Below are 27,299 nucleotides of genomic sequence, written 5' to 3'. Positions count from 1 at the left end.
AAAATTTACCTACCAGGGCCCCAATCCCCTCCCCAACAGGTTGCTACCAGCTGGGTGCCCATTCCCCTGTGCTTCCTTTTGCTTCAGCTGCTCTCATAGGTAAATGCCCCTGACACAGATTCTCCAGCTGTAGGGGTAGGAGTAGCACAGAGAACTCAGAAAAAACCAACCAACCAAACAGAAAAAAAAAATCCCCAAACAACTAAGGAAATGGTGAGCTATTTCCATGCAGGGAAGTCCCTGAAACTTTGCTCAGACCTCTTAAGCCCACTGATCCTACCCACTCATCATCTTACACTTCCAGCTCTCCTTTTTCCCAGCTGATGCCCTGCAGATAGCAGGGCTCCAATTTTCACCTACTCTGACTCTTGAAAGGGAGCAGCCCTTTGATGGCACAATTTGTTGGGAGAAGAACAGTGAGGCAGTGCAGGGCTGGGGTCCCCCTGCAACCTCCCCATTGACTGAAGGACAGTGTTAGGAGAGCAAACAATCCCAAAAAGAAGTAGGAGAAAAAAAGCTGATTAAAAATGGGACAGAACAAACGGAAGCAGCACTGCATGGGGAGGCTGAAAAAGACAAAGGTCACGCTACCAGGAAGATAGTGTCAAAAAATAAAATATTATGTTTTGCTTCTTAGCTTCATCCTCTTTACTCTTTCTATGTGGCTTTCCATAACCTTTCTCATGTTATCTTTCCTACCCTATATTGTCTTCCTTTCCTGCCTCTTAGGTATTTACTGCCTGTTTTGCAGTGTGTTTTCTGCATATGGAAATACACTGTTAGCCTTTACAAACTAAAGTTAAACCTCATTTGAAAATACTTATTCTGATTCCAAATACTGACAAAAACTTTGCTCACTGCATGATGGGGGAGACAGAATATGGCTGTGCTATAATGCATCATTGAAACAACACTTTTAAAGTCAAATCTTGCAGCAATCAGCTTTTCCTTCTTTCATTTTACCTTTTCTCTGGCCCAGTTGAGTCATGGATTCCTGTTTCCAGATTCAGCATCTTCCAGTTTGTTGAACACCTTCAAAAGCTGAAGCTGGAAGGTACTGACCTTGCCCAAATGAGTCCTTTTGCCATTAATTTATTGTACGGAAGGAGACCACGTATTGAAACTACAGTAACTCTTTTTCTTGAAAGAACATATAGGCAACATCTTCTCAAGATTTTCTTGGGCTGGTCAGCTTATGAAGGGTAAAATCTCCAGGGTACCCCATCACCTGTGGTTTCAGTCTGTCTGCTTTAACATCACTTTGCAGCACACTCATTCAGGCACTGGAAGGAACATTGGCACCTATCTTTTCTGCTGTGTGGGATTTCTTTTTACAAGCTAGACACTTACTAGATCTAGTCCAGAATGCTTAATGCTACCTATTTCATACACAACTACATTTTTTTTCTCAGGGAGTTACACGTAGTTACCAGCTAAGCAAATAATTTGGTCTATAATTCAAGGCCTGGATCCTAATCACAGGTGGAACTGTGTGTGAGTGGTCCTTTTGAAATCACTGGGATTAATTATACTAATAAAGTAACACACGTACAAAAGTGTTCCCTTGGGCCTCCTTTTCTCTTTTTCTCTGTTTGCAGAACATCTGCAGGAATTCTCCTTTGTTTACCTAATTTTCCAAATTATACAATGATTTTATGTTGCAATTTTCTGAACTGATGGTGAACTCTTCATGTGCTAATGTGCACATTTACTCCTTTGGAAGGAGATTACACATAGTGAATTAAAGCCTCTGTTTCATTTTCAGATCATGTATTTGCTATTTTTCTTTGCCCCCTCTTCACACCTGCATTCATACACCCACCAAGAACTCACACAGCAATCTAAATGAGAGGCCAGGCAGCTTAGGATACTTCTACACCAAAAGACCAGTGGTAAGGTAATGAAGGGGGGTATGATGGGGATCACTTTTAACTTTCCCTCCCCAATACATGCCTGCACATCCCTTCTTGTTACACAAATATCAATATACAGATATATCAAATATCTGACCTTGACTACTTAAAAACACTTTTTACACTCCTGAGCTAAATAGAGAGGGGTAAATAGAAAGGCTCATTGCTGAAGAAAACACACTGAGAATGTTGCAAACACCACCTTTACAAAACATGGCCAAGGGCTCCTCTTATCACATCCATTCAACAGGTGCAGTGTGTATTTCCCAAGATAAGTCCATGTAAGGCTTATGCCCTGTGAAATGGGGAGCTGACAATCTCCCCACAGCTGTTTGATACCTTCAGCCCCCACTTCAAGCAGTGTTCAGTTTAATTCAGCACATCAGGTTATTTTTCTTCTTGTTGCCCTAACAAACCCTGATTATACTTTAATGAGGAAGTTCTTTCCCAGCATGTAACCTTAAATTTGCTTTTCAGCAGGTGGCTCATGGTTTAACTCAAAAGTCACTGAGTAAATCCTTGCAGTGGATGACACTAGTTAATAATAAAACACTCAGACCCTGGGTTTTAATCCTAATGGTTCGTTTTCCCTTTTTATTAATAAATTCTGCCCAGAGAAAGCCTGGGTGAGAAAAATAACTTGGTCAGAGTTCTCTCTGGATTCTGAATTCCTCTGACCCATTATCTTTTAATTATGTCTCACTTTTGTACTTTTGTAGAGCAGTGATTTTAATGATTTTAATGAGCTTTACCATAAGTAAGTGAGATAGGTAATTTCTCAATTTCAGTGCACCCTGAGAGATGCTGGGCTCTCTTTCACAGGGGAGCAGAAACAACTTGTCACCTGACAGAACTAAATTCCACCTTCTCTGAAACTCTGTTGTAGAGTGTAACTGACTTCCATAAACCCTTTAAAGTTAAGTCTCTTTCGTTTCACACGTAGAATTGGGAGAGCAAAGGTTACCAGGGTTTCAACAGCTGGGACTAACCCTGTGTGTGAACAGCTGGTTCTGAAACTGAGTAGCCCACACAATGAGTGCAAGTAAGATTACACCAAGTTTCTACATTAATTTTCAAGGTGGTTAGAAAAGGAAACCGAATTCTGACAATGACAAAAGGTTCAACGAATTTGCAATTGCTCCCTAAAATAGTTTGGTAGAAATACTGCCTACTAAACTTGCAGTAACTGTTATTTTTGGGGGACTGTTTTAGGAAAGACTTAACATTCAAGGGACATGAGAGCAAGTGGCTTTAAATTCTGTCTTTGCAACTCTCACATATCCTTTGTTTGAGTAGCTGGGGGAATGGAGGGGGCTTCACAGACAAGGTGGGAAGGGTCCACAGAAGAAGGAGCAATGACACATACATAATTTCCTTCTTTTCTTGTTCCAGAGGTTCACATTTTTCTGAGTACACAAAGAAGAGTGTGCCAGCAGCTGAAAAGGATCAGCCACCATTAGGCTTTGTCCTTGATGTTAGTTTTATATTAATGCTACTCCACTGACTCCATCAGCATTGCTTCTGCTGTATGAGACAGGAAAAGAAGAACCTTCCCCTCCCATTACACATGCTAGGAGTTTACACAAAGGAATAAGTCTAATGTTCTGATGAATATTAATGCTATAAGAATCTAGAAATTGTATGGAAAATATATATAATACAGAGGCTAAGAAACATTGGTATGGTCTGGTGAATAGGAAAAGCATTTTCCTTTATATGCTGTTTTGCCAGCACAAAAATACAAATATATTGTGAGATAATCCCCTGCAAAATACTGGTAATAGCATAAGACTAAAAATTACTTGTATGCTTATGGACTGAGAGGATCTCAGAGTATCTCTTCCGGGTGTGCTCAGTTCCCACTACAGCATCCTTTGTTGCATCTTAATGGTGTAATAGAAGTGGTAAAATATGAGTTCTTAAGCAGCAGAAAGAGCAAACCCTTGAGCAGAGAATAAAGTCTAGCATAAACATGACACACACACTGGAATAAAGGCCAACAAATATATGACCCTGGCAAGCCAGTTTAGCTTCATATACCCTCATGTCAGCATGAACACGTACCAGCAAACCCATCTGCGGTGGTGATTCTTTGCACTCTTTCCCTTAATATGTGACTTCATTTTTTGTAACTGTCTTGAAATACAGTTTTATCCTAAGCTACAGATGATGTTTTGATGGGATTTTTTTTTTTTCTTTTCTGGGCAGGGTAGAGAGAGGGTGTAGCTGCAAATCTTCAATGTGTTCCACACAGTGAAGAGCATGTTTGAGAGCCAGCCGAATCCCTGACCTGTGTGCTTTCCACCTGCAATGCTGGCATTTGTAGGTTGCTACATTTTGAAGTGCTTACACTGTGCTCAGCATCATCTGCTGGAAGACCACATTGTAGTGTACACAGTCCTGCTCATTCCTAAATTACCCACAACACATTAATGAGAACCTGGTGCTGTGTTCAGGCCCTCCTGGGGCAACCACTTACTGGGCTTAAGGGTTTACTTTTCAAATAAGGATTGCTGGCTGAGACAACAGGCTTGGACCTATGTTTAATTGATGGTGAGACATATCCTAAGAGTTTTAATGTCTCCGGCTCAGCATCACAGCCTGCTTCACAAATACAATAAGAAAAATAATATATTTTTAGATGGCTTAAGTCCCCAAAACATTTTAAAGAGGTTGAGAGTAAGTATAGCTTCTACTTGTTCCACAAATTCTGCCTAGTACTACAGGATGATTAAAAGGTGGCAGAAAACCACATTTTTACTTTATTTGTTCTAGGCTTGTTTTACCTCTCCTTTTCATAGAGTCATATAATAATTTAGGTTGGAAAAGGCTGTTAATATCCTCAAATCCCACCATTAACCAAACATTACAAAATCCACCAAAAAACCATGTCCCTAAATACCACATCCTCCATCCCCACTATATGTTTGAGGAGTCTTCTATTTGCTCAACCTAACAGTAATTTATTTACAACCAAAATAGTTTGTCCTGCCCGGTGAGAACAATCAGAGCATAGCAAGGTGCTGAGCACCCACTGCACCCATCAGTGTGGGAGCCCCCAAAGTCATCACCAAAGCTTTGGACACGAGTGGCTCCTCAGGAATTCCCTCTTGTCTGACCACATAAGTGTTTGCTAATACCACAATGGCAGAGATGCTGTGTGGCTGGCCAACCAGCCTCTCCCACCTTACAACTACATACCAAAACCCCATATAATTAAACCCTAAGCAGCATCAGCTTGAGATGTAAGAGGACTGGCATGGGAGATTTCACAGTGATGCTAAGGAGATACAATGCTCTAACAGGACAAGTAGATCCAAACAGGGTCCCAAGGCAGCCCAGCAGAACAGACCTCAGCAAGCCCTCATACTCTGGTTGGAATTGATCTCTGCATTGGTCACCAGACAGGGCCTTGACCAAACAGCTCAAGAAACACAGCATGCTCTGTATTTTTCCTCACTGTACTGGCATATTATTTTCAAGAATGCATTTTAATGTACTGTGTGGGCAGGAATACTTTTAGACAAAGTTTTTACAGATAACATGTTTTATTCCAGATTATTCTTGTTACAGTTCTTTTTTTTTTTTTTTTTTTACATGAATTACAATTTATCATTCAATGGTTGTGATTTAATGACTTTATTTTTACCAAATAGTTGCTAATTTTTGTTCTGGAACACTTTGTACAGTTTATCACAGGAAGATGATACCTGTAACAGCCCAACCTAAGCCTCCTCAACGCAGCTGCAGCAAGCAGCCTTCTGATCCCACCTGCCCTCCCATTTCTTCACCTCCTCCTTTGAGTGGCCACTGTGGTGCAGAACCAGTACTGCCAGTGTCCCACTTAGCTGGCACTTCCCAGTAGGCAGGCCTGCTTGGGAGGCCATCTGGAAAGAAAGTTTTCAGGCATGCCTCTTAAAAACAAGCCCTTTGATGGCAATTCCATCCAAGTCCCCTGGAAGTCGTCTGTCACTCATGAACACTCGGTAGATTTGTTTGCAAGAAAGGGAAGACTAATCTTATGTCTTTTAGTTAGGTTATTTTGCACTTTTGGGTGATAAAAAGCTGAAGAAGGAAGGAAAAAATCAAGAAAACCCTGATTAATTTTGCTAATTTCTGAGCACTGTACACTTTCTCCTGTCAGGTGCCTAATACATCTGTCCTGGGAACCTAGGTCTGTTGTTAGTCTCATGTTGAGTAGCACCGGTCTGGAAAGTGCTGATATATTCAGCCAGCCAGTATCAGAAAGAAGAAAGTTTTGCAGCCACTCAATGAGACATAGTTCAGATTCCTGAGTGTAACACTTGGCTCGAAAGAATTAATCTTTGCTTTGTCTTTGAGTATCTAGGCTTTGCTTTCTTCCTTTCTTTGTAGATCTGCAACAATAATTTTGAAGAAGGCTGTTAAAAGCATTGCTATTTGCAGCCAAGGCATTTTACAATTAGATTAGCATGTTCCTCCTCCTTGTCAACCTAAATCCTTCATGAAAGAGGCTTTTAAAGTGAAGTTTTTTGTATTGCATTCAAAAGATATTGAGATGGGCTTGCCTTCATCTTGAATTCCACTTCATCCTCCATCAGGTACTATGCTTGACAGCAGCCACCAGGATGTACTATGGATGGAGAAAGAGATGGACAGAGGCATCTAGGCAGGCCCAAGTCCACTCTGAGGCTTCTTCTCATCTAGCTTGAATGTGAATAAGCTTTTCCCCCCTTCCCCTCCTTAGACTAACCAGAAAAGTACCTTTTTCTTCCCAGTCTTGAAACGTTTAAGGTATATCACAAAGAACACAATTTTATCACAGCATTTGATGTGCAGATACTTTTGATATGCACAGGCTCCTTGTGCAAATGATGGGGGAATTCTGAGAGGAATCTGAAGACAGTGTTGATATTCCTAGCAGCCAAGGGACATTGGGAGTGCCTGTGGACATCTGGGGGGATACTGAGGAAGACTAAGCTTTCCCTCTGCTACAGTGAAGGGAAAAGATTAGGTGGGTGTGGGCAGGAGAAAGTCTGATTGTTTTGTCTGTGTGACAGGAGAGGTTGGGGTAAATGTTTATTTCTTCTTACCAGTACAGGAAATGTCTTTGTTTATGCCTATATCTGCAGTAGTGGAAGAGACAAAGTCTTGTTCCCTGTATGGAAGCAGGGATAATTTTTTTTTTTTTATTTTTTTATTTTTTTTTTTTTAAGCCTAGGAAAAGTGGAGATGAAGGGCAATCTCTCTGCATGTCTACCAGCTGTTTCAAAAAGGAAAATACGTGCGATCTGTACAGACTTCAGAAAGGGTTGAGCATAGGTAGGTGAGTTCATTTCAATGCTGTCCCAAGCTGAGCAAATGTTCAGGTATCTATTTTTGTCCCCAATGACGTTCAAACAGACAAACCAGGAATTCAGAGCATCGCACTCCACAAAGCACGTTGTAGTTTGGAAAACAACGCAAAGAATGCCCCTCCGAACTCTCCTCTCTCTTGACACACATAAGACTCCGAGGCAATCCCAAAACCTCTTTCTCCCTCACTGCCATTTTTTAAGTTTTCATTACACGCTTCAAGTTATTTACCCTGCCTCCCACGCTGCCATCTTTTGTCCTTCCAGAGTGACACGAGTGACCCACACTGCCTGAGCCGTGACTTTTCTCTCCCCCTCCCCACAAAACACGCCTCCTCTCTCCGCCGGCATCGCCTCTTCCCCCGCCGCCTACTCGGGCGCTGTCGGGGCGGAGGTCCGGGCGGGCGGGCGGGCTGCCCACCTCTGTCCCGCACAGGCCCGGGGCGGGGGGGGGGGTTGAGTTGCGGGATAGCGGGGACAGGCGCTGCCCGCCCTTCGGAGGCCAAGATGGCTGTGACCCCGGGGGTGCCCAACGGCCGTGGGGCGGGAGGCGACCGTCGGGCCCCGGGGGAGGTGTGGCTGGGGCGCGCTCCCCTCCCCTCCCCGCGCCGAGGGGACGTGCGGGGGTTCGGGGGGGAGAGGCGGGCCGCACCATCGCCACCGCCGCCGCGCAGCTGTAGCGGTAGGGGAGGGGAAGGGAGCGGGCGGCAGGGAGGGACAGAGCGGGGGGAGGCGGCCGACGGGGCGGGGACTGCCCCAGCAGTGCGCTGTGTGTCCCTGCTCCGCCGCGCGAAGAGGAGGAGGAGGAGGAGGAGGAGGAGAAAAAAGAAGGAGGAGGAGAAGGTGGGCCCTGTCCGGCCGCCTTCTGCTGCCCCCTCCTCCGTGTGAGGGGACCGGGGCGACCGGGGCGGGGGCGGGGGAGGTGATGAGCTTGGGCCGGGGGCTGCGGCGGCGGCGCGGCTGCTGCTGCTGCGGCTGCTGCGGCGGGAGGCGACGGCGGGCCGTTGGAGGGTCTGTCCGGCCGGCCCGCGGCCAGGGGGATGCAGCGGAGGACGTGTCTGGGTCTGGGTGTAGCTGATCGGAGAAAAGAAGCAGGCGCCGACTGGAGAGGCCGAGGATCAGCGGAGGAGAGCCACCCTGACATGCCTTTTCCTCTCCCTCCTCTCCAGCGGCCATGTTAACCAGAAAACCCTCAGCTAGCGCCGCCGCTGGTGCTGCCTACCCAGCCGGTAAGCAGAGAGCCGCCGCGATCGCCGCCGCGCCGGGTTTCGGGCTACCAGCACCGCCCCTGCCTCGCTGGGCCGAGCCGAGCCGAGCCGTGCGGGGTTGGGGTGGGGGTGGGGAGGTGGCCCGGCTGCCCCCCGCGGTTGCACCCGCAGCTGCCGCCGCAGCGGCGGGGCCGTGCGTGTCGGAACAATGATCCACCCTGCCCACAGCAACCGAGCCCAGGGGCTGGCGGGGGCTGCCTGTTTGGCCCCGGCGTGCTGCTGTTGTGCCGGGTGGCGAGTTCGTCCCTCGGGGAAAGCGTTGGGAGGAAGATAAACCACTTGGGAAAACGACCCAGGAAAAATCGGGAATCTCTGCGTTTGCGGGATCGGCCGCGTTTGACAGGGGGTAGCGGCGCTCACCGCCTCTCTTTGCAGACTTGTGAACTCCTGGCCGGTCCCCGGCGGCGCCGGGATTTCGCCAGGCCAGACGGCTCGGGGAGGGGGGGGCGGGTGGGTGTCTCCCCACGGCGTGTGCGGGGCAGAGCCGGCTTGCTCTCCCGGTTAGGCGCCTGCCGGTGTCGGGCTAATCTCGGATGAAGGGTTGAGCTGGGCGAGCATGGTCCGCCCGCACTATTAGCCGGATCGGTGCGTGTGTGCGCCGCGGCGGTGATTAGCTTTTAATGGCCTCTGCCTGAAGCAAGACAGGCGGCGGTACCGGCGAAGCGCCGGGGCCGCCGCCGCCGCCCCGACGGCCGCGGTGTCTCCGGGGCCGCTCCGGAGCGTCCGCGCTCACCCCTTTGCTCTCCGCAGGCAGGGCAGGGGACAGCGGCCGCCCGCTGCAGCCTTCCCCGGGCACCGGAGCTGGGGTCTCCCGGGCAGGAGCTGGGACTGGCCCGCCGTCGCCCCTCTCATTGCCGCCGCTCAGGGCCAGCAACGCCTCCCACACGGTGAGCCCGGGGACGGGGAGGGGGGCAAGGGGGATGGGAGGGAGGGGGGGAAGCGTCCGGCCTCCGGGACTTGCCGCACCGCTACCGCTCTCCGTCCTCCGGGTGTCCCCCGCGGCGGGAGCAAGGCCCCACGGGCACCCCGGGACAGGACAGGACAGGGCGGGGACCCCGCCGCGGGCGCCCCGTCCAGCCTAAGGAGGTCCTTGGTGCTTGAGCAGAGTGCATTTAATATCTTCAGACTCGGATCAAACGTGCATGTTTGTTGTGAGGCTGGGAGCCTGTGATTGCACTGAGAAGCAGCTTTGTCCCTCCCCAGCCCCCCTGGTTTTGTCTCTCATTCTCAGTGACAAATTCGATCTTCCACACTCGCACAGAGGAGCTGTTCTGGTAAATGCATTTTTTGCGATGACATTATTTTGGCAATGAGGTTAGTCACTGCGATTAAAGGGTCGCATGAACTGTGGTGAAAAATGAAGGCAGCTCTCTCCTTATATGTCTGATAAGCTCAGGCCGATAGCTGTCTTCCCTAGAAACAGCTCTTGCTGTACTCGGGGGCAGTGACTCGATGAATTTGACTTCATTGCTGCAGTAGTTTACCTAAAGAAATAAGCACTGATGGCATGAAAACGATGTTATTTTCCGGTTCTGTGGTATCTCACATTATCTCCCACTCCTAGTTAATCTACTAGGAATGAAACTTTGCAACTATGCCACTATATATGGATGAGAGAAGAGTATCTCTGTCCTGAAGGCATGACAGGGTAGAGAGAGGGGTCTGTGTGCTGTCATATTAATACTAAATATCTGAAATTTTCATTGCTTACGTTTCCTTTTAAATTGTGAAAGATTTCATGCTGACCCTGAAAGGCATTGGTGTAATACTTTTCTTAGAATTAATAAGTTCTTCATGGATGCTCGTGTACTATCTTCATAAACATATGGCAGAGCTTTAAATGGTAATGTGATTATGGGCTAGTAGAAGGTGAAACTATGCATTGAGATATTACTGTTTCAGTGACTTTCTGTGTAGCTTCAGGGGTAAAAGCATCTTATTCAAATCCATTTAGAAAGAATGGGCTTAAATTTAGAAAAAAAATCAGTATATAAATCCCCTCTACAGGGATTTATAAATATCCTGGATATTCAAGGTGGAGCTGCATACTTGAGATCAACATCATTGTATATTTATGTAGCTAGGAAACGTATTTGAATTGTTCGTTAGTATCAAAGGCCATTTTTTTCACATTTGTATACCATTTAAGTGCTGGTTAATTTCTAGAGTTGGGGCAGTAGCTTAATTTTTTAATAAAAGCAGAAAAGAAGGAATGTAGTACAGAGAGTCTAGACATGAACATAAAGATGGACCCACAAATAACAGGGGCCCATATGTAAAAGAGCTGATGCTTAATTTAGAATTTATGAAAAGTGTGATCGAGCTATATATCTGGGACTACTTACTAATTTTGGAACTCCAGAACTTTGCTATTTTTACACACAGATGTGTATATGTATGTGTTTGCTATATATAGTGTCTATTCATATATACATACATATATAAAGTCCATGAAAGCGTGCAAGGGGTGTTCAGGTGTTACATTTCCATGTTTCAAGTATTTTAATACATACATTATTGTGTACGTGTGCATATGTTTATATATATCATATATATGCATGCGTGTATTATGTATATAAAGAGAGATGAAATGCTTATGGAAACACACAGGCATGATCAAGCATATTGCTCTGTTTCATGTCCCTCTAGATTCTGATTGTTGCAAACTCTGCCTTTCCTTTGTGATACAAAGCCTATTCTGTAGTATTTATTTAGCCTTGGGTACTACTGCAGAAATACCTCAGACTGCTTTTTGGAATTTCGTAGGTGGTTATTTTGTGTTTGGCTAAGATAGCTTTTTGTGGTAAGGATCAGATGTGAGATCAGAATGCTGGATTTTAACCTAAAAAAAAAAAGGCCTGTGTCTGTTACGTGATTTTTTTCTATGAACTTCAGGCCTACTGACCTCAAGTGACACTGACTGGAATCATTGGTTCTGGGTCCCACTACTTTCTTCACTCAGACCTCTTTAAAATGGAACATCTCAGTTTCCTTAAACAATTTTCCTCCTTTGTGTCCATTTGCTTATTCCTTTTTTATCTCTGTTGTATCTACCTGACTTCTGTAATAGCTACAAATCGAGAGTAGTTCTTTCTGTGGTTCAGACTTTCAGAAGGTTGTAGTTTGCTTAAGATGACTTTGCTGGTGACTGGATATAAGCTGGTGCATTGGATATACACTGGTTGTGAAGAGACACTGGGGCTGAAGTTAGCTTTTCTTGTTTAAGCTAAAAAGTTCTTATTCATACAGGTGAGAAATCTGCTACATGTCATATTTCTTGCAGCAATGAGTTGTGTATTCTAGACTCCAGTGAAAATGTCTTCTGCTTTCAAGTGAAGTTTCATTGTTTGGTAGAATATCATATCATGGGAGAGCATGGGTGGTAGAGGTGAAGATGCTGTTTTACACAGACTTGGTATAACAGGGCAGAGGTTTTGACTGCAGTCTGCAATCACAGCAACCTTTGTTGCTAAGCAGGCTGTTGTGTATTGTCTCATGGAAAGGCTTTGTTTATTTCTTCAAGAAAATGTGGCTTCATCCTGAGCTTATTTGTGTCTATTTCCATCCCTGATCATCTTTTTGGTTCATGGTGGAAAACGGGAACTCATTACTAACCCCTTGTGCTCTTATTTTTCCTCTCCAAAGCCATTGCTTTCTCTTTTGAAGTCTCAAGTTCTTGCCTTGATGATTGGAACCTTTTTCTGTTCACTCTCTCTCGTTTTATCATGGTGTTCTTACATCCACTTCCAAGCTGCAGTAGAGATTAACTTGCTTGCCTGCTGCTCTGCTCACCTACATCCCCCCCCCACCTGTCTGTGAGTCCCTCTCCCTGACTCTTGTCTCTGTCATCTTCCTAATTCCCTCTCTGTTTTTTATTTGGCACATATCCCTGCATTCTGCACTTTTCCTGGTTCTCTTCCACTAAAGCAGTCTTAATCTTGTTCTCCTCCTGTCTGGTACTGTAACAACAATCCATTTAGAGTGCATGATTCAGTGCCCTCCTTCTTCAAGCCCTTTCAAAGATTTCCCTACAGCAAAGATTTTCCCTACAGTTGTCTTTGGCCACCAGGGATGAATGTCTCTCCATAGGTGTTTGCCTCAGTCATTCTCATTCTTAAAATTTTAAAACTTAAAAATAAAAAATAATAATAAAAGAAAACATTATTATGGAAGAGAGATTCTTGGACTCTGTTCACATGAAGATCTGGTGTGTCTCATGCTGCAAATTTTTATTGTGGGCAGCTACTTAAAAAAAAAGTACAAAGAAAATACATTCCTATTCTGGTGTTTTCTTGTGATAGATTGTCACTGAAATGCTGTCATGTTTGAGTGGAAGTAACTGTACAGGCGTGACCTGGTTCTAGCTATATTTCTTTGGCTTTTTCTTCTACATAAAACTTGTGTCTAGGGAGAATATGAATCTGTCTGAACATTTAATGGAGGGGCTCTGAGATTTGGGCAGCAACAGTTGATGACTGTGCTAAAGGAACTGCAGTAAATCTGGGCACATCTCTCATATTTGTACACTTCAGCTTACCTGAAGGGTTCATTTTGTGTCTCTTTACTGTCCTTTATTGTTTCAAATGTGTAATATGTGCAGGATGTCTCAGAAATATTCAGACTCACTGCACCTGCATAGTCCTGACAGGAGGAAAAATTTATGAATCAATGTCACTCTTGAGGCATGGTTCTGTTTGTGAAAATATTTGCTACGTAAAGTCAAAGTTAACTTTGCAAAAAAAAAGCTTATAAGGATCAGATATGACAACAATAAAAAGTCCAAGTGGTGTGTTCTTTCTATAGCTTGTGTTAAGCCACAAGCTCTTTAGGACAAGGGCTTACTTAGTCTTTTTTTTGTGTATAAAACCCATGCTCGTAATAAAAGCATTATGATGATAATCCTGCATTATTGTTATCATACTAATTAGCAGCTATTTTTAGTTCTGTACAGAGGAATGCTGTTGAATTCATTTATCAAGGATAAAAAAAGCCTTTTGTACATTTTCTCTGGCTGCAGTCAACAAAATAGGCAGTGAAGTGTGCTACACCTGGTACCCGGTGCCTCTGGCATGTTAGACATAGTAGGGTTGAAGCTGGCATGCTCAGAAATGCTGTAAAGAAAGGGGTGTACAGTGAAACATTTGTGCTTTAATTAATTACTGTTTTGGAACACTGTTTCTCCCTTGTCCTTATCTATGCAAAGGTAATAGCAGATAAAGACATCTTATTCCTGTGCAGTGTTTTAGCAGGCCATCATGATTGCTTTATTATTAAGATTCATTTTAGAAACCTTTTTAAATTCTGCTTGACATCAGACTCCTTCTTTCTGAGGTTTTGCTCAAAATAATATGTAGCTGAAGTGTGTGTCTGTCTCGGATAGTTTTTTAGGGTGCTAATATCACACCAAATGCCTTTTACAAAGGTGGTACAATCATGGTACAGCTACATAGTATCTTGATGCCTTTGGAAGGTACATCTGAGGAGAGGTGTATGCAGCTCTGGTGTTCAGATTTATGGTCACAGTCTTGTAGAAGTTCTTGAAAAAAAACCATTGCAATTGGTTTGCCTTTCCATCAGGGGAGACTCAGTCTTACCTTACTTCTGTGTTGTTGCAGGTCTGTAGTATTAGCAAGTTACTGCTCTGCTTCTTTCTCTAAGCCCATTTCTGAAAACAAAGAAATGGAAACCCCAAACACTCTCACCCCCCAAAAAAGGAAGGGGTTTTTTTTTGTTTTTCCTTGAATCTCTGCTTCAAAGGTTATGTTTTCCACATAGACATCAACTTAGATAAACTGAGCAAACCAAAGTTAAAGCAAAAATCCTAGTAGTGATTTTGAAGTTAAGATAAAACACTGAGAGGAAACCAAAGCAACATTGTAACATTTGTTGTTTTGCAGTTCCAGTTGCCAGAAGATTGGGGGAAGCCAAGTTCTTTGAGTTCAGACTTACCTGTTATTTCAATATATATAGAGAAAAATGTACATCAGTAAGTTTTTTAATATCTGCACTATAAAAATATGAGAATCTTTCAAAGCACAGATGTGTCTGAGCACAGGCAGTAAAATGCACAATAAGTTAGCTGTGTAAGTGTGTGCAGGTTGTCAGCTGTGTAGGTTGTTGGTTCTGGAATATACAGGCCCATCTGTGGAAGCAAAAGTGAGGTGTGTTACAAACCTCTCAGGCTTATGGCTTTGGATGAAAGGCTGGTGGAGAGTCTATGTACCATGAAAAGTTTGGGACTGGACTAAGAAGGCTGTAGTTCTTTGTAGCTTCTGAAGCTCATTAATTGTGGTAACTTAACAGCATACCTGGTGAAGCCTGTGGAGCTTGAAAGCAGTGCAAGCCTGAACTTGACAGCAACCTCAGACACGTGGTACCTAGAAGTAGATAGGCAGAGCAAAGGGCTGGTGAGAATCCAACCCTCATCCAGGCTGGAAATAGAAAGGGTGTTGATTTTTATGTAGGCAGGACCCTGAGAGGAGGAAAGTCCATTTTTCATACAGACTTTTTGATTTTGATGTGTCTCATAGCTCTAAACTCCTGTTGGGCTTTTGAAAGGAGAGTGAGTTCTCTGACACAGCTTTTGGAACAGAGCCTGTGCTAATTTGGTGTCTTTTCTTCCACAAAGAAAACCAGAGCTACTGTCTGCATCTGCATTTGCATTCCCAAGCAGCAGCTGACTGAAACTGGCAGAACCGGTCACTTTGGATTTAGGCTGAAGCTGGGATAATGCTGGTGATTTCATTTTGCTGCTTGGAAAAAAAAAAATCCAACCTGTGAGCAGTAAGAGAAACCATGAGGCTGCCTGAAGGTGCAGGAAGCAGAGCTGCCTGGTTTACGCTTCAGAATGTGTTTGCAAACATGCTTTTAGGAAAAAGAACTCTTTAGTCCTTGTTGAGAGTGGATAAATGTTTGGGTTTTTTTCCAAGTCCTGGTAGAAAGCAAATAACTAGAGTTTGAAGAATTCCCCAGTTACACGTATTTAAACAAGCAGTGCTTATGAAGGGCAGAAAATAATTAACTCTGAAAACAGGTGATTCAAGTGAAAAAAAAAATTTCAAAATTCAATATGTGGACTCTGGCAATGAGCACTAGGGTTAAGAAATTGTTAAAGGTAGTTTTTCTCCCGTATGCTTTTTCTTCCTCATTGTCTGTACATTAGTATTGTCTGCTCCCACATTGTCCAGCTTTGTTCTGCTTTGTTGTTCAACCAGTGCTGTGGAACAAATGTTAGCATCTAGAATTTCCTATCTTGAGAACCTGTAGTCTGTGCAGTTACTCTGCTGCTTCACTGTACATTTCTCACAAAGCTTTGCAATACTGTATGTGCTGAACCTCCGATGCATTTTACTAACTAGGTCTGGTTCATCTGAGATGTGTCATGTAGCAGCTCTTGGGGCTGAATTTTCTTCTTTTCAGTAACTGCTGTTTATGTAGAGGATCAGGGCAACCTTCAGGGAAACTGCTTCTGCACTGTGCTTCAAACTTGACCTGAAGGAATTCCCTCTAGGCATGATAGGCTCATTAAGTCCCCTTCATGATTAATTCCTGGTGCTTTTGAGACATCAAACTGGGAACAGAATTCATGTTGATACCCTGTGTATCTTCAGCTTAGATGTAACCAGCTTCTTTGTTCTGAATTGCAACTGTGTGATAATGCTTTCTATGACATTGATCGAATTTGATAGTGTGAGCCCAAATTGCTCTGCAAATGAATAATCATTGCAATAATGAAATAGTGTGGACCAGTTATTCAACATGAGCGAAAGTGGAATCAGGAGAGCAGTGAACTCAGCAGAAGCAATCCCTAAGAGCTCTTGTTCTTATGTTGTATGAGCTTCAGAGCTCTAAGTATCAAAATATTCTCTGAAGGTGAAGCTGGTATCCAGCTGGCTACTCCTTGGGAACGAGTTACTGGATTCACAAAAAAAATGCATCCGCCACTGATACCTTAACAGAAGCACAAAGTATACTGGAGTCTGTGTTCCATGTCGTGGTTTTCTCATTAGGAAGAACTTGTGCAGTGACAGTACAGATTTCATTGCCTCAAATCGCAGCACACAACTGTCATTTTCCTATTTCATTTCAGCAACCTTAAGTGAACCAGGAATGTGTTTTCCTTAGTTGCCTAGGAAAAATAAGGTTCAGATTAAAAGTGCTCTCAACCCTGGCTTTATCATCTGTCTGACAGTATCAGTGAACTTTTGGTTAGCAATTTAGCATACATATTAAGACTGAATCAGCTGGAGAGACAGCAGGGGAATTGTGTAAGACACATTTGTGTAAGACCAGGCAGAAGACACACTGATCATCCTCTAGTTCAGACTGAACGAGGAATTCTAAGGACAGATATTTTGGTGGCAAGTGCATGCATGTAGGTTTCTTATTTTTCCTTAAAAATAGCATGTTTTGAGCAGTAATTGTTTTCACACCCCATTATTCCAGGGTTTTTTTTTACTTGAAAATGCTGCTCTTTATGCCCTTATGAAAATTGGCAAGAGCAAAGAAATTTCTAAAATAAACTAATACATTTTTCCATTCCTTTAAAATAAAGTTATTTGTATGTTCCTCAAGGCAAAGATTTTCCTTCCTCTCAGTCAGTATCAGGCCCTAAATCTCATGTTGGTTAGGAGTTATTAGAAGACTGGTTTGGGAAAGGACTGGCTGAAGGATATGCTTTTGCTTCATGGATCTGATGTTGTGCTGAATAGTGACTGTGTCAATCATAAGCAGTGAATGGCATCTCTGGAACTTCAGCAGTGTGCAGGTTCTGTTCCTCTTGGTATGTGTCATAGCACTTTCCTACCTGCTTAAAATTGTATCTAGAGCTTTCGTTACACAGCAAGTTCAGGAACAAGTGAAAATCTTCATCTCTGAGAATAGGTGACTAGGAGAGCTTTAGCCCTTTAAGTTCTAGCAGGGATTATGTATTCATTTCCAGCATCAATAAAACTGCTACTATATCCTGTAAAGTCTAATTTAATGTCCCTCAGGCATACTTCTTGTTGTTACGAGGCTGTTGCCTTGAAGATTCCTTGGACAAACTGTTAGCTTATAATGGTAGCACATCTGTGATTGCCTTGTTGTGAACATTTCAGAGTCATGAAAGAGGCTTTCAAGAAACAAGGTCCCGAAAATTTAATAGCATCTAGCAGTATTATATGTGATTTTATTTATTTATTTATTTATCTGCAGACAACTGACTTACGAAAAAATACTTAGTTTTGAGGTGATTTAGGCAGGCTGGCAGATTACAGAATGAATAGTGAAGCATGGAGTTCATTCGTGCCTTTCTTGTTAACTGGGTATGTATTTATTTTCAATTTTAGGTTGGAGGCAGTAAGCACACAATGAATGAGCACCTCCATGCTGGTAACCACGGACAAATCCAGGTTCAGCAGCAGCTGTTTGAAGATAATAGTAACAAGAGGACAGTTCTGACAACACAGCCAAATGGACTTACAACGTTAGGCAAATCTGGATTGCCAGTGGTTCAGGACAGACAGACAGAGAGTGCTCACAGACGACAAGGGAGCTCCAGCTCTATAAAATCAACAGATGGAACAGGGAAGGTGAAAACCTCTGTTATGACACCTGAGCAGGCAATGAAGCAATACATGCAAAAATTAACAGCTTTTGAGCACCATGAGATTTTTAGCTACCCTGAAATATACTTTTTGGGTCCAAACGCAAAGAAGCGGCAAGGTGTGATCGGTGGTTCCAACAACTGTGGGTATGATGATGACCAAGGGTCTTATATACAAGTACCCCATGATCATATTGCATACAGGTATGAAGTCCTCAAGGTCATAGGGAAAGGAAGCTTTGGGCAGGTGGTGAAGGCCTACGATCACAAGATGCATCAGCACGTGGCACTAAAAATGGTGAGAAACGAAAAACGTTTTCACCGCCAAGCTGCGGAAGAAATAAAAATCCTGGAGCATCTCCAGAAACAAGATAAGGATAACAACATGAATGTTATTCACATGTTGGAAAACTTCACATTCCGCAGCCATATCTGTATGACATTTGAATTGCTGAGCATGAACCTGTATGAACTGATAAAGAAAAACAAGTTTCAGGGCTTTAGCCTGCCTTTGGTCCGCAAGTTTGCCCACTCAATTTTACAGTGCTTGGATGCTTTGCACAAGAACAGAATCATTCACTGTGACCTTAAACCTGAGAACATTCTGTTGAAGCAACAGGGTAGAAGTGGTATTAAAGTGATTGATTTTGGCTCAAGTTGTTACGAGCATCAGCGTGTCTACACTTACATTCAGTCACGTTTTTACCGTGCACCTGAAGTCATCCTTGGTGCTCGTTACGGGATGCCCATAGATATGTGGAGCTTGGGCTGCATTCTAGCAGAGCTTCTTACTGGTTACCCGCTTTTACCTGGAGAGGATGAAGGAGACCAGCTGGCTTGTATGATTGAGCTATTGGGCATGCCTTCTCCCAAACTCTTAGATGCATCCAAGCGAGCCAAAAACTTTGTGAGCTCCAAGGGTTATCCTCGCTACTGCAGCATCACAACCTTGTCTGATGGCTCTGTAATACTCAATGGTGGGCGCTCTCGGAGGGGAAAGCTACGTGGCCCACCAGAGAGCAGAGAATGGGCTAATGCATTGAAGGGGTGTGATGATCCCCTCTTCCTTGACTTCTTAAAACAGTGTTTAGAATGGGATCCCGCTATCCGCATGACACCCAGCCAGGCTTTGCGGCATCCCTGGCTAAGGAGGAGGTTGCCAAAGCCTCCGACCGGGGAAAAGGCCTCGGCGAAGAGAATCACAGAGAGCACTGGTGCTATAACGTCGATTTCCAAGTTACCTCCGACTTCAAGCTCAGCTTCAAAACTGAGGACTAATTTGGCACAGATGACAGATGCCAATGGGAATATTCAGCAAAGAACAGTGTTGCCAAAACTCGTGAGCTGAGTTTGAATAAACCCAATGCTGTTAATAAGAGAGATACAATGTGGCTGAGCCTTATTTGTATTAAAAAGTAGCTCAGATATACATTTTTATTTGCTCAATGACTTTATCCATTTGTATCTTTCAGCACTCATTTTAAATGTAAGAAAAGTTGATTTTGTTTTTATAAAAAACATGGGGACAATGCTTTAAGTTTTTATACTTATTTTTTAAACTGTTTGTCTTCTACAGTACAATTAGCCTTACTGTAACTAGTGTGACACAGTAATAAACATCAGTGGCAGGCCACTGGTTACAACATGACTGTCATGCATTGCAGAGTGGTGTCAAAGGTATGAATCTTTCTCTTCCATGGTTGATGTTAGGTATCCCCTGGGGTAAATTTGTAAGACTACCTTTTGGATTTTATGGGCATGGGTCTTTATTCTGCAAACACTCACACGTATGCCTGATTGAACTCCAGGGACAATACTCAAAGAAAACCAGTTAAGCAGCTGTAAACTTGTGTTTTGAAGTGGAGCCATAACATGTTCATGTTACATTGTCATTTTCTGCTTTGTAGCCCAGAGAAAGCAGTGGTATCACTAATGATACAGTCATCTTCTGTGAAAGGCTTTATCCGTTAAAAAGTAATGTTTTTTATTAAAGCGAGCATTTACATATAATGGAAAAAAAACCCCACAAAAAAAAAACAAACCAAAAAAGTTCCAGGGCTAAAATTACTCCCTCACCTTGCATGCTATCTGTTAGAATGAGAGGAACAAGCAGTTTCAGAAAGAGGGAAAATGGAAATATGTCTGTTCCTCTGAAACTGAAAATGACTGAGGAGTTGGTAGAGCAAAATGTCCTGGACTTCATTTCAGGTAAATAACGCTGAGCATTCCCACTGCACTTCTCTTTCTTCCCTCCACCCCCATCTCCTGTGTTCTCTCCTAACGTGCACCTTGGTCTCCCTAAACCACACAGGCAGAAGCACTCATTCTGTCACTTTTATACTGTAACTTCCAGACTGTTATGCTATGTGGATTTCCCAGGTTGCTTTCATTTCTTATTGCAGTGTTTGGGTGACTGTGACCTCTCTGGTACATTTACACCTCAGATCAAATCTGCACGTGGGGGCAAACACTATTTCACTACATTGCTTTCTGCAGATGGAAAGATCCTCAGTGGAAAGCTTTTCAGCTGGCAGACACCACCCTAGATACTTTCCAATATGGGAGATTTATCAGAGGATAATTAAGTGGTTGGAATTTGATTTAGTCTTTAAGTATTTGTAGCTGAAAATTGCTTTGAAGAAACAGGTAGGGGTAGATGTAGATTTGTTCACATCATCTGTGTGTGCTGATGTTTTTTCTGCTTCAAGCTGCACTCATGGAAGAAAAATGAATAATATCTAGACCTATGGGAGAGATATTCACACATGGTAGCATGATTTCAACAGGAAGAGTTGGAGATCTAAGATCAGTATTTCATCACCTACAGTGGCTGTGGTCTACATTGGATGTCTAAAACATGAAAAGGGAAGTTAAAACAAAGTAGAAAATAATCTACAAGGGTTTTGGGTGTTAGAACAAAGTATAATAGAATGGATTTTGCATTAAACCTCAATAACTTTACTGTAAGAAACATTTGTATGCACAGGTTTTATTGAGTTACTTGTACAAATTACAAAAAATACTTAAAGCATGGTCCCCTGAAAAGCCAAGAAAGTTTCCGGTTAAGTTCTCCTTCATAGTCATTTTACCACTTACAGCTTATTTTTTTGTTTGTTTGGTTGGTTTATTTTTAATTTAATATAAGACTGGAGAAGGGATATACAAAATCACCGAATTCTCAGGAAACATATCACTTAACTTCTTGCCAAAAAGTCAACATCTGAAGAAGCTCCAAAAATAATTTCTGAGTAAGTAAGTATGGTATTTTTTGATTGATAATTGTAAAAATTAAAGCACCAATCATTTTTCTTACCTTTTTTTTTTTTAAAAAAAAAAAAAAAAAGATTGTTCCCTGCCTCTAGTCAAATTAAATTATTTAGTGTTAAATGTTCATAACTTTATACAATGTGTGTAAGTGCAATATGTAAACATGTATGAAATCATGTTAAAATGAAATATAGTAATACAACGAAGAAAAACGACTTTTGGAATATGAATATCCAGTAAGTTATGGTCAGTAAATTCTAAGTCTGGAAAAGAGATCTATTGATTTTCATGTAAAATTGACTGTCTGTCATGGCTGTAGGAATACAATACTGTGTGGTTTTCTACAGTAGCTGGGAATCTTTACTTCCTCCACCACCTCCTTGGCTTTACCACTGCTTTCTATCTTAACTCCTCCTGCAAAAGTTAAGAAACAGGGATGCTTATTTTAGGGGTGGAAGAAGAATCACCTCCCTTAATTGATTTTAAAGGAAAAGTTGATAACATGTTCCTGCCTTTCATGACGATTTAAAATGAAAACATTTGTAATGTTAATGGGTCATTAATAGGCTAAACCCACAAAATTCTCTCTTCATGTAACCAGTTCTTAATGCCAATCATGCATTTATGATCCACCTTCATCATAAATGCTACCGGAAACTGTAAGGCCAAAATATAGTGTGCAGAGCTATTTTTTTAACCCAGATTCAGTGGAACTTCTATGCTAAAGGAGCAGCTACATCAGGGTTTGGAGGTGATGCAGCTGCTTTTCATTGTAGCTTATTTATATCTGTAAAAAAGGAGGGAGGGAAAGGACATTGCCTCTTGCTTTGATGTGATTTTATTCTAAGGGCTCTGATAATTGGGCTGATAGAAGTTGGCTTGGAAACAGTGCTTAGTCTCACATGTTACCATTGTCTGGAGATGTCTGAGCTATTTTCAGATTTAGTAATAGCACAGTGTTGTCTTGTCTTTGGTTGCAGTCTCACTTGGCTCAGTTTCTTGCACCACTGGAGTGTTCATTACCACTTAAGTGTATTGGAACAATGGAGTGATGCAAGATGTGTAGATTAACAATAGAGGATGGATTGTGCCCTTGGTGTTAACAATGTGCCTTTTGTTACAAATGCCACAGTTGTAGGGCATGCATCTTGGCCTCTTTAACCCTTTCAATACTGGATAGTAGGGATGAAAACTTTTTCAATGCTATGCCTGTCTTAAAACATCCTGTAGATGATCAAGGCCTTAATAGAAACAATAAGGCAATCACACTGTTGGGGTGGAGAGGACACTGTTGTTGTAGTATGTCTCATTAAAGGGTTAAAGATGGCCCTTCCTCATTGGTTGTACTTTAACATCAAATTGATTTTTTTCTTTTTTTTTTTTTTTTTAATACATTTTTGTTACGGTGACACTAGACAGAAATCAACTGTATTTGTAAAAATTTACCTCAAACTCTTTAGTTTTATAGTGTGATTTAATCCCAGGGCATTTGGTATGAACCAAAGTGCATTCCTTTTATATGTGCCTGGCTCTTAGAAAGATGGCCAGGGATTTTTACAATTTGGGTGCAAGGCACTTAAGCCACTTTTAACTTGGTGGGTGGTTTGGAGTTATAAATGACTTCATGGGAATGTTGAAAACACTTCAGACATAAGTAGCATAAGGGCAATATTAGAATCTTTAGGAAAGGGTGTGCATTGTTTAATGCTCTCCACTTTTTAGCGTTTTCTTTTCCATCAGTAATATTTGTGACAAGTACAAAAAGATCATCATTTTTTTCCAGCCAGCAAAGATTAGAATATTGCCCAGTGTAATGCTATGGTAGCATTTAAATAAAATAACATTTGTGAATTATTGTTTCTAGGGGCTTGTACATCTCTGCTACAAATTGTAATAACTCAGTTCAACAGCTACAATTCCGTCTAAGCAGTAGCTTGGGTTTTTATTGGGCAACGACTTAGACACGTGACTGTAAAATGCTGCAACTGTGTGTACTGATAACGTGAAACACGATTGAATGTGGACTGTGTATATATGTATGTATAATTTTCTGTGAGATGCTGCTGTTGCCACTTAACATTAAAGATGTTGTAGTGGGTTTTAATCCTAGTGGCCAGTTCTATGATACTGTATGTATTGTACAGCTGATGACAGGAGTTAAGACTGTTCTAGTGAATATTTGTTACATTTTATTGTTGTGGCCAGAGATCATTTCAGAATAAAATTTTATGTCCTACTTTACTTCTCTCCGCTGTAGTTTGGTTGGGTTTTTTTTTTCTTGGTGGTAGAGTGCTGGCATTTCTTAAACATGGAAAGGCCTTGTCCTAGCCTGCAGAAGTCAGTGCCAGTGGTGCCTTCATCCCCCAGTCTGCTTACTGGGATCTGTGTATAGTAATTACCCATTGCTGGAGGGTGACTTTGCTGCTGCCTTATGTGTATTCAGAGCCTTGAATATTGTCCCAAAGCTGGTTTTGCCTACAGTTTTCTGAAGTTCTACTTTAGGATTTTTTATTTCTGCCCCCCCCTTCCCCCACTTTAGAAAAAGCGATTTTTGGTGGGAATGTTTATTGCATGGATGTTTTAATTTTTTCATAGTTGCTTTTTAAAGATTTTAAAAATAATAATAGGTCTGATTTTATAAGAAATATTTGACTGGGAAAGGTGCAGTGTATATGATTTTTTTCTAAACTTCTTCAGAAACCCCCAGATTTCTGCACTGATTTTTGAATCAGACACTGACTTTTCTGAACTTGTCAGACAAGTCCCGGGATATGAGAACACACTACAAAAAGCTGGCAGGCTAGACTGAGATTAATTCTATTCATACATAAATCAAGAGTAATTTCATTGTTTAGCAAAGAAATATCTGGCGGGTGATTGGCCATATTCTCTTGATAATGTCAAGGAACACCCAGAGCAGTTTCACTGGAAACTTTCTGATTCAGGTGAGCACAGGCTGGAACTGAGGGATTTTAGCTGCATGTGTCTGCTTTTCAGCACATTCCAGAGCACAAAACCCCATTGTGATTAAATATAGACAAGCACAGATTACAGGTCTAAAGAGCAGGAAGTCAAAAATCACATCTTTGTGGAATAAAACCTATATGTTAATTGTGGGGGTTTTTTCTAGGATAAGGGCCATTTAGAAAAATTTAGTGGTTTTCTTCATGTATTTTTTTTTCCTTCTAAGCCATCCCTCACCCTTTCCTCCAGCCACCTCTTGCCAACTCTTGTACACTCTGCCACAAATGTTTCTTCATTTGAAGAAGGATAGGGGCTGTTATCACTGCCTTCCAGTTGTCTGGAAGCTGCTTTTGGTCTCTGCCATTTACTGAAACACCCGTAGCTGGTGGGGAAAACTGTGTTGCCCTCTGCCAGCACTGCTCCTCCTTGGTCTCTTAACAGAGCTCAGATCCCTGTCTAAAAGGGGGCTCCCATATCCCCCCATGAATGGTGGTCTGCAGGTGCCCTTATCTCCACAGTATTTTCCTTTTTAGAAGGAATTGTGGCTTCTGTTTAATGTCATCTGTGCCCCTCTTTGTTTGCTTACAGGATGCCAAGTAAAGGGTGTGAGAAGGGTCATTATGGTTGGGTACCATGTTCTTCACTTCCAGGTACTGTTGTATTTCTTAAAAATCCCACTTTGTCCCATTTTCAAAGGTCTCTTTACTGAAACATCCAGCATGTATTTAAATCTCCCTCAGAACTTAAGAAGTGAAAAAAAGGAGGTAAATACTGAGGAGAAATATCTGTTTAGGGCTGTCTATGGATAGGAGCTGGTATTTAGAGGAAAAAAGTATACATGAAAGATGAACACTTGGAGGTAAGCGTGATCTTTTCTGTGTTCACTGAAGGTTTAAGAATTATGGGAAGATCAGGTTGAGGTTGGGATAGTTTTAAATGCATCTCAGGGTCTGAAAACCATGGACAACCTATAATTTCAGTGGAAAAATCCCTTTGACAGCTTGCCATTTTAAACTCTGCTAATAATTATAGGATAACACTAAAGGATCTCTAGGGAGAACTTCAAAACCATTCAACTTTTCTTTCAAAAATGTGTTTTACAGTGTTATTATGCTGCTAGATTGTGTTTTAAAGTTCCTGTGAGGAAGAACATTTCTTGTCTGTGTCTTGAGTACATGATACTAGAAGTGTCCCAGTCATCAGATACGCTGTAGCAGAGTAAAATAACATTGCTGGAATGGATTTCTGTTGCTTCACAGAAATCCTGTACAAGTCTTGGAACTGAGGTTTCTCTGTGTCATTTTTCCTATTTGGTTTTGTTTGATGTTTGTTTGCTTGTTCATTTGTTTGTTTTTAAGAAGTGTTTTCCAGCCTCTGGCTGTGGGGAGTTTTGGATGTCTGCCGACTTTCAAACACATTGGGATAGGGAGTACTGCAAAAATAATGTTTCTCTAGCTTTTTCCCCAACAATAAACAGAAAGCCTAGCTTATTGCCAAATTCCAAAGACAGAGAATGCTCATTCAAGTCCAGCTGCTGGGTTCCAGTTTCCACATCAGCTGTTAGCTTGTTCTTTAACTTTTGCACGAAGTTCAGCAGAAATGCCAAATGCTGCAGAATGAAATCACTTCTGTCCACTGTTTGCAGGGGGAAAAAGAGACTACAAAAGCAAAATACTGACATATATTTGGAAAAACTTTGGGATCTGGCTGAAGTTAGGGAGATGTTCTGCTGAGAAGTTCTTGGGCTGGGAGTTCTTCATACCAGCCTGAGAGGTGGCAAACACAGTGTTCTGCTAACAGAATGGTAACTGGTTTCCTTTTTTTTTTTTTTTTCGTAGACTGTGTTTTTATTTCTTTGCTTTGGTTTGGTTTGGTTATCTGCAAGCTGGATGTGACTATGCATACCTTAAGTACCTTTAGATCCTGTCTGGAGTAGCTGCAAGTGGTGAAATATTACTTTATGACTAACATTGGCACTGGGAAAACCAGAGATTCTCATGCAGAGACTGTCTGACCTGACACTGCACTGTGCATAGCACCCAGAGAGTCCACACAAGAATGTCTAATTGCAAAACATTTATAAGTAGAGGTGCAGTGAATTATTAAACCTTGATTGAACAGAATGTTTGAGACGTGCATCCACTCAGCAGAAAAGCGAAGCAATTGACAATTGTAGGAGTTTTGGCCATACTTGAAAATTCTGTTCTCAAAACTCTGTTTTCAAGTATAGTGTTGACTTTTTAAATCTAACAAGAAATATCTGAATAAAGAGATAATATTAAGATTTTCACCTCAGTTTCAGTGTGGCAGTAAAAATTCCACACTGTTGGGTTTTTTTTTGTTTTTTCTCCAAGTGTGTGGGTGCTTGCAGACTCTAGAAATACATTTCACTTAAACCATCTAGGTGTAGAGATCTACTATAATTTCATCTTCTGACAGATGACCCAGAAATATACTTAAAGAATGTGTGTGCTTGTAGGTACAGCATATATATGTGTGCATGTGTGTTTATGTGTATATGCATACGTATATTTTTAAAAAAATGCCCCAAACTCTGAAGGTATTCTTTGTAGTTCTTTACAAAGGAAAGAGGTTTAGCTTTGTTATTCCTTTGTCTCTTTGAAGGTTCAGTATGTCCCAACATGGTTGTGTTATGCACAAGCCAAAGCCTCCTCACTGCAGGAGTCCCTGTTCCACTGATGGGGTGCAGGGACTGAACCCGAACTTTCCTGATGCAGGCAGAGGGTGCTTGGTGAGCACAAAGCAGGCATTTTACCCCAAAGACAGGTGGTCCTTGCCACCTTTTCCAAAGTGAACATTCACCAACAAGGGAGCTGTTTCATAGCTTACCCTTCTTGGCAACTGGGATTTTTCCTTCAGGATTAAAGCCCGAGTCCCTACACTTGGACTGAGTTGATACACTCCAGCAGGAGAGCAAAATCCCAAAGCCAAGGCAGAGGTGGTAAAA

The 27,299-nt window shown here is 42.2% G+C and overlaps 1 protein-coding gene across 3 annotated transcripts; it reads left to right on the top strand.

Annotated features, from left to right (window-relative positions):
* The first annotated feature begins 7,798 nt into the window (after positions 1-7,798).
* On the top strand, positions 7,799-23,608 carry DYRK2 (dual specificity tyrosine phosphorylation regulated kinase 2). 3 transcript variants are annotated; one of them, XM_071733452.1, is made up of 4 exons: positions 7,799-7,928; positions 8,416-8,475; positions 9,265-9,401; positions 17,844-23,608. In XM_071733452.1, exons 2-4 carry the CDS (start codon positions 8,421-8,423, stop codon positions 19,446-19,448), a joined length of 1,797 nt encoding a protein of 598 aa, XP_071589553.1. In that variant the 5' UTR covers positions 7,799-7,928; positions 8,416-8,420; the 3' UTR covers positions 19,449-23,608. The 3 variants fall into 3 exon arrangements, with proteins under 3 accessions (XP_071589553.1, XP_071589554.1, XP_071589555.1); XM_071733453.1 differs by lacking the exon at positions 7,799-7,928 and adding an exon at positions 7,991-8,089; XM_071733454.1 differs by lacking the exons at positions 7,799-7,928; positions 8,416-8,475 and adding an exon at positions 8,596-8,860.
* The last annotated feature ends 3,691 nt before the right edge of the window (positions 23,609-27,299 follow it).

This window comes from Heliangelus exortis, chromosome 1 (genome assembly GCF_036169615.1).
Source record: "Heliangelus exortis chromosome 1, bHelExo1.hap1, whole genome shotgun sequence".
NCBI classification, from domain to species: Eukaryota; Metazoa; Chordata; class Aves; order Apodiformes; family Trochilidae; genus Heliangelus; species Heliangelus exortis.
The sequence above is the reverse complement of the archived record's forward strand: the minus strand, read 5'-3'. Positions and strand labels throughout refer to the sequence as shown.

What these genes read in the sequence shown, in the direction of transcription:
- DYRK2 (XM_071733452.1), top strand. Translation starts at nt 8,421, where the DNA reads ATGTTAACCAGAAAACCCTCAGCTAGCGCCGCCGCTGGTGCTGCCTAC. An exon ending in TGGTGCTGCCTACCCAGCCG is followed by an intron (nt 8,476 to 9,264) that starts GTAAGCAGAGAG and finishes TGCTCTCCGCAG; the next exon opens with GCAGGGCAGGGGACAGCGGC. An exon ending in CCAGCAACGCCTCCCACACG is followed by an intron (nt 9,402 to 17,843) that starts GTGAGCCCGGGG and finishes TTTCAATTTTAG; the next exon opens with GTTGGAGGCAGTAAGCACAC.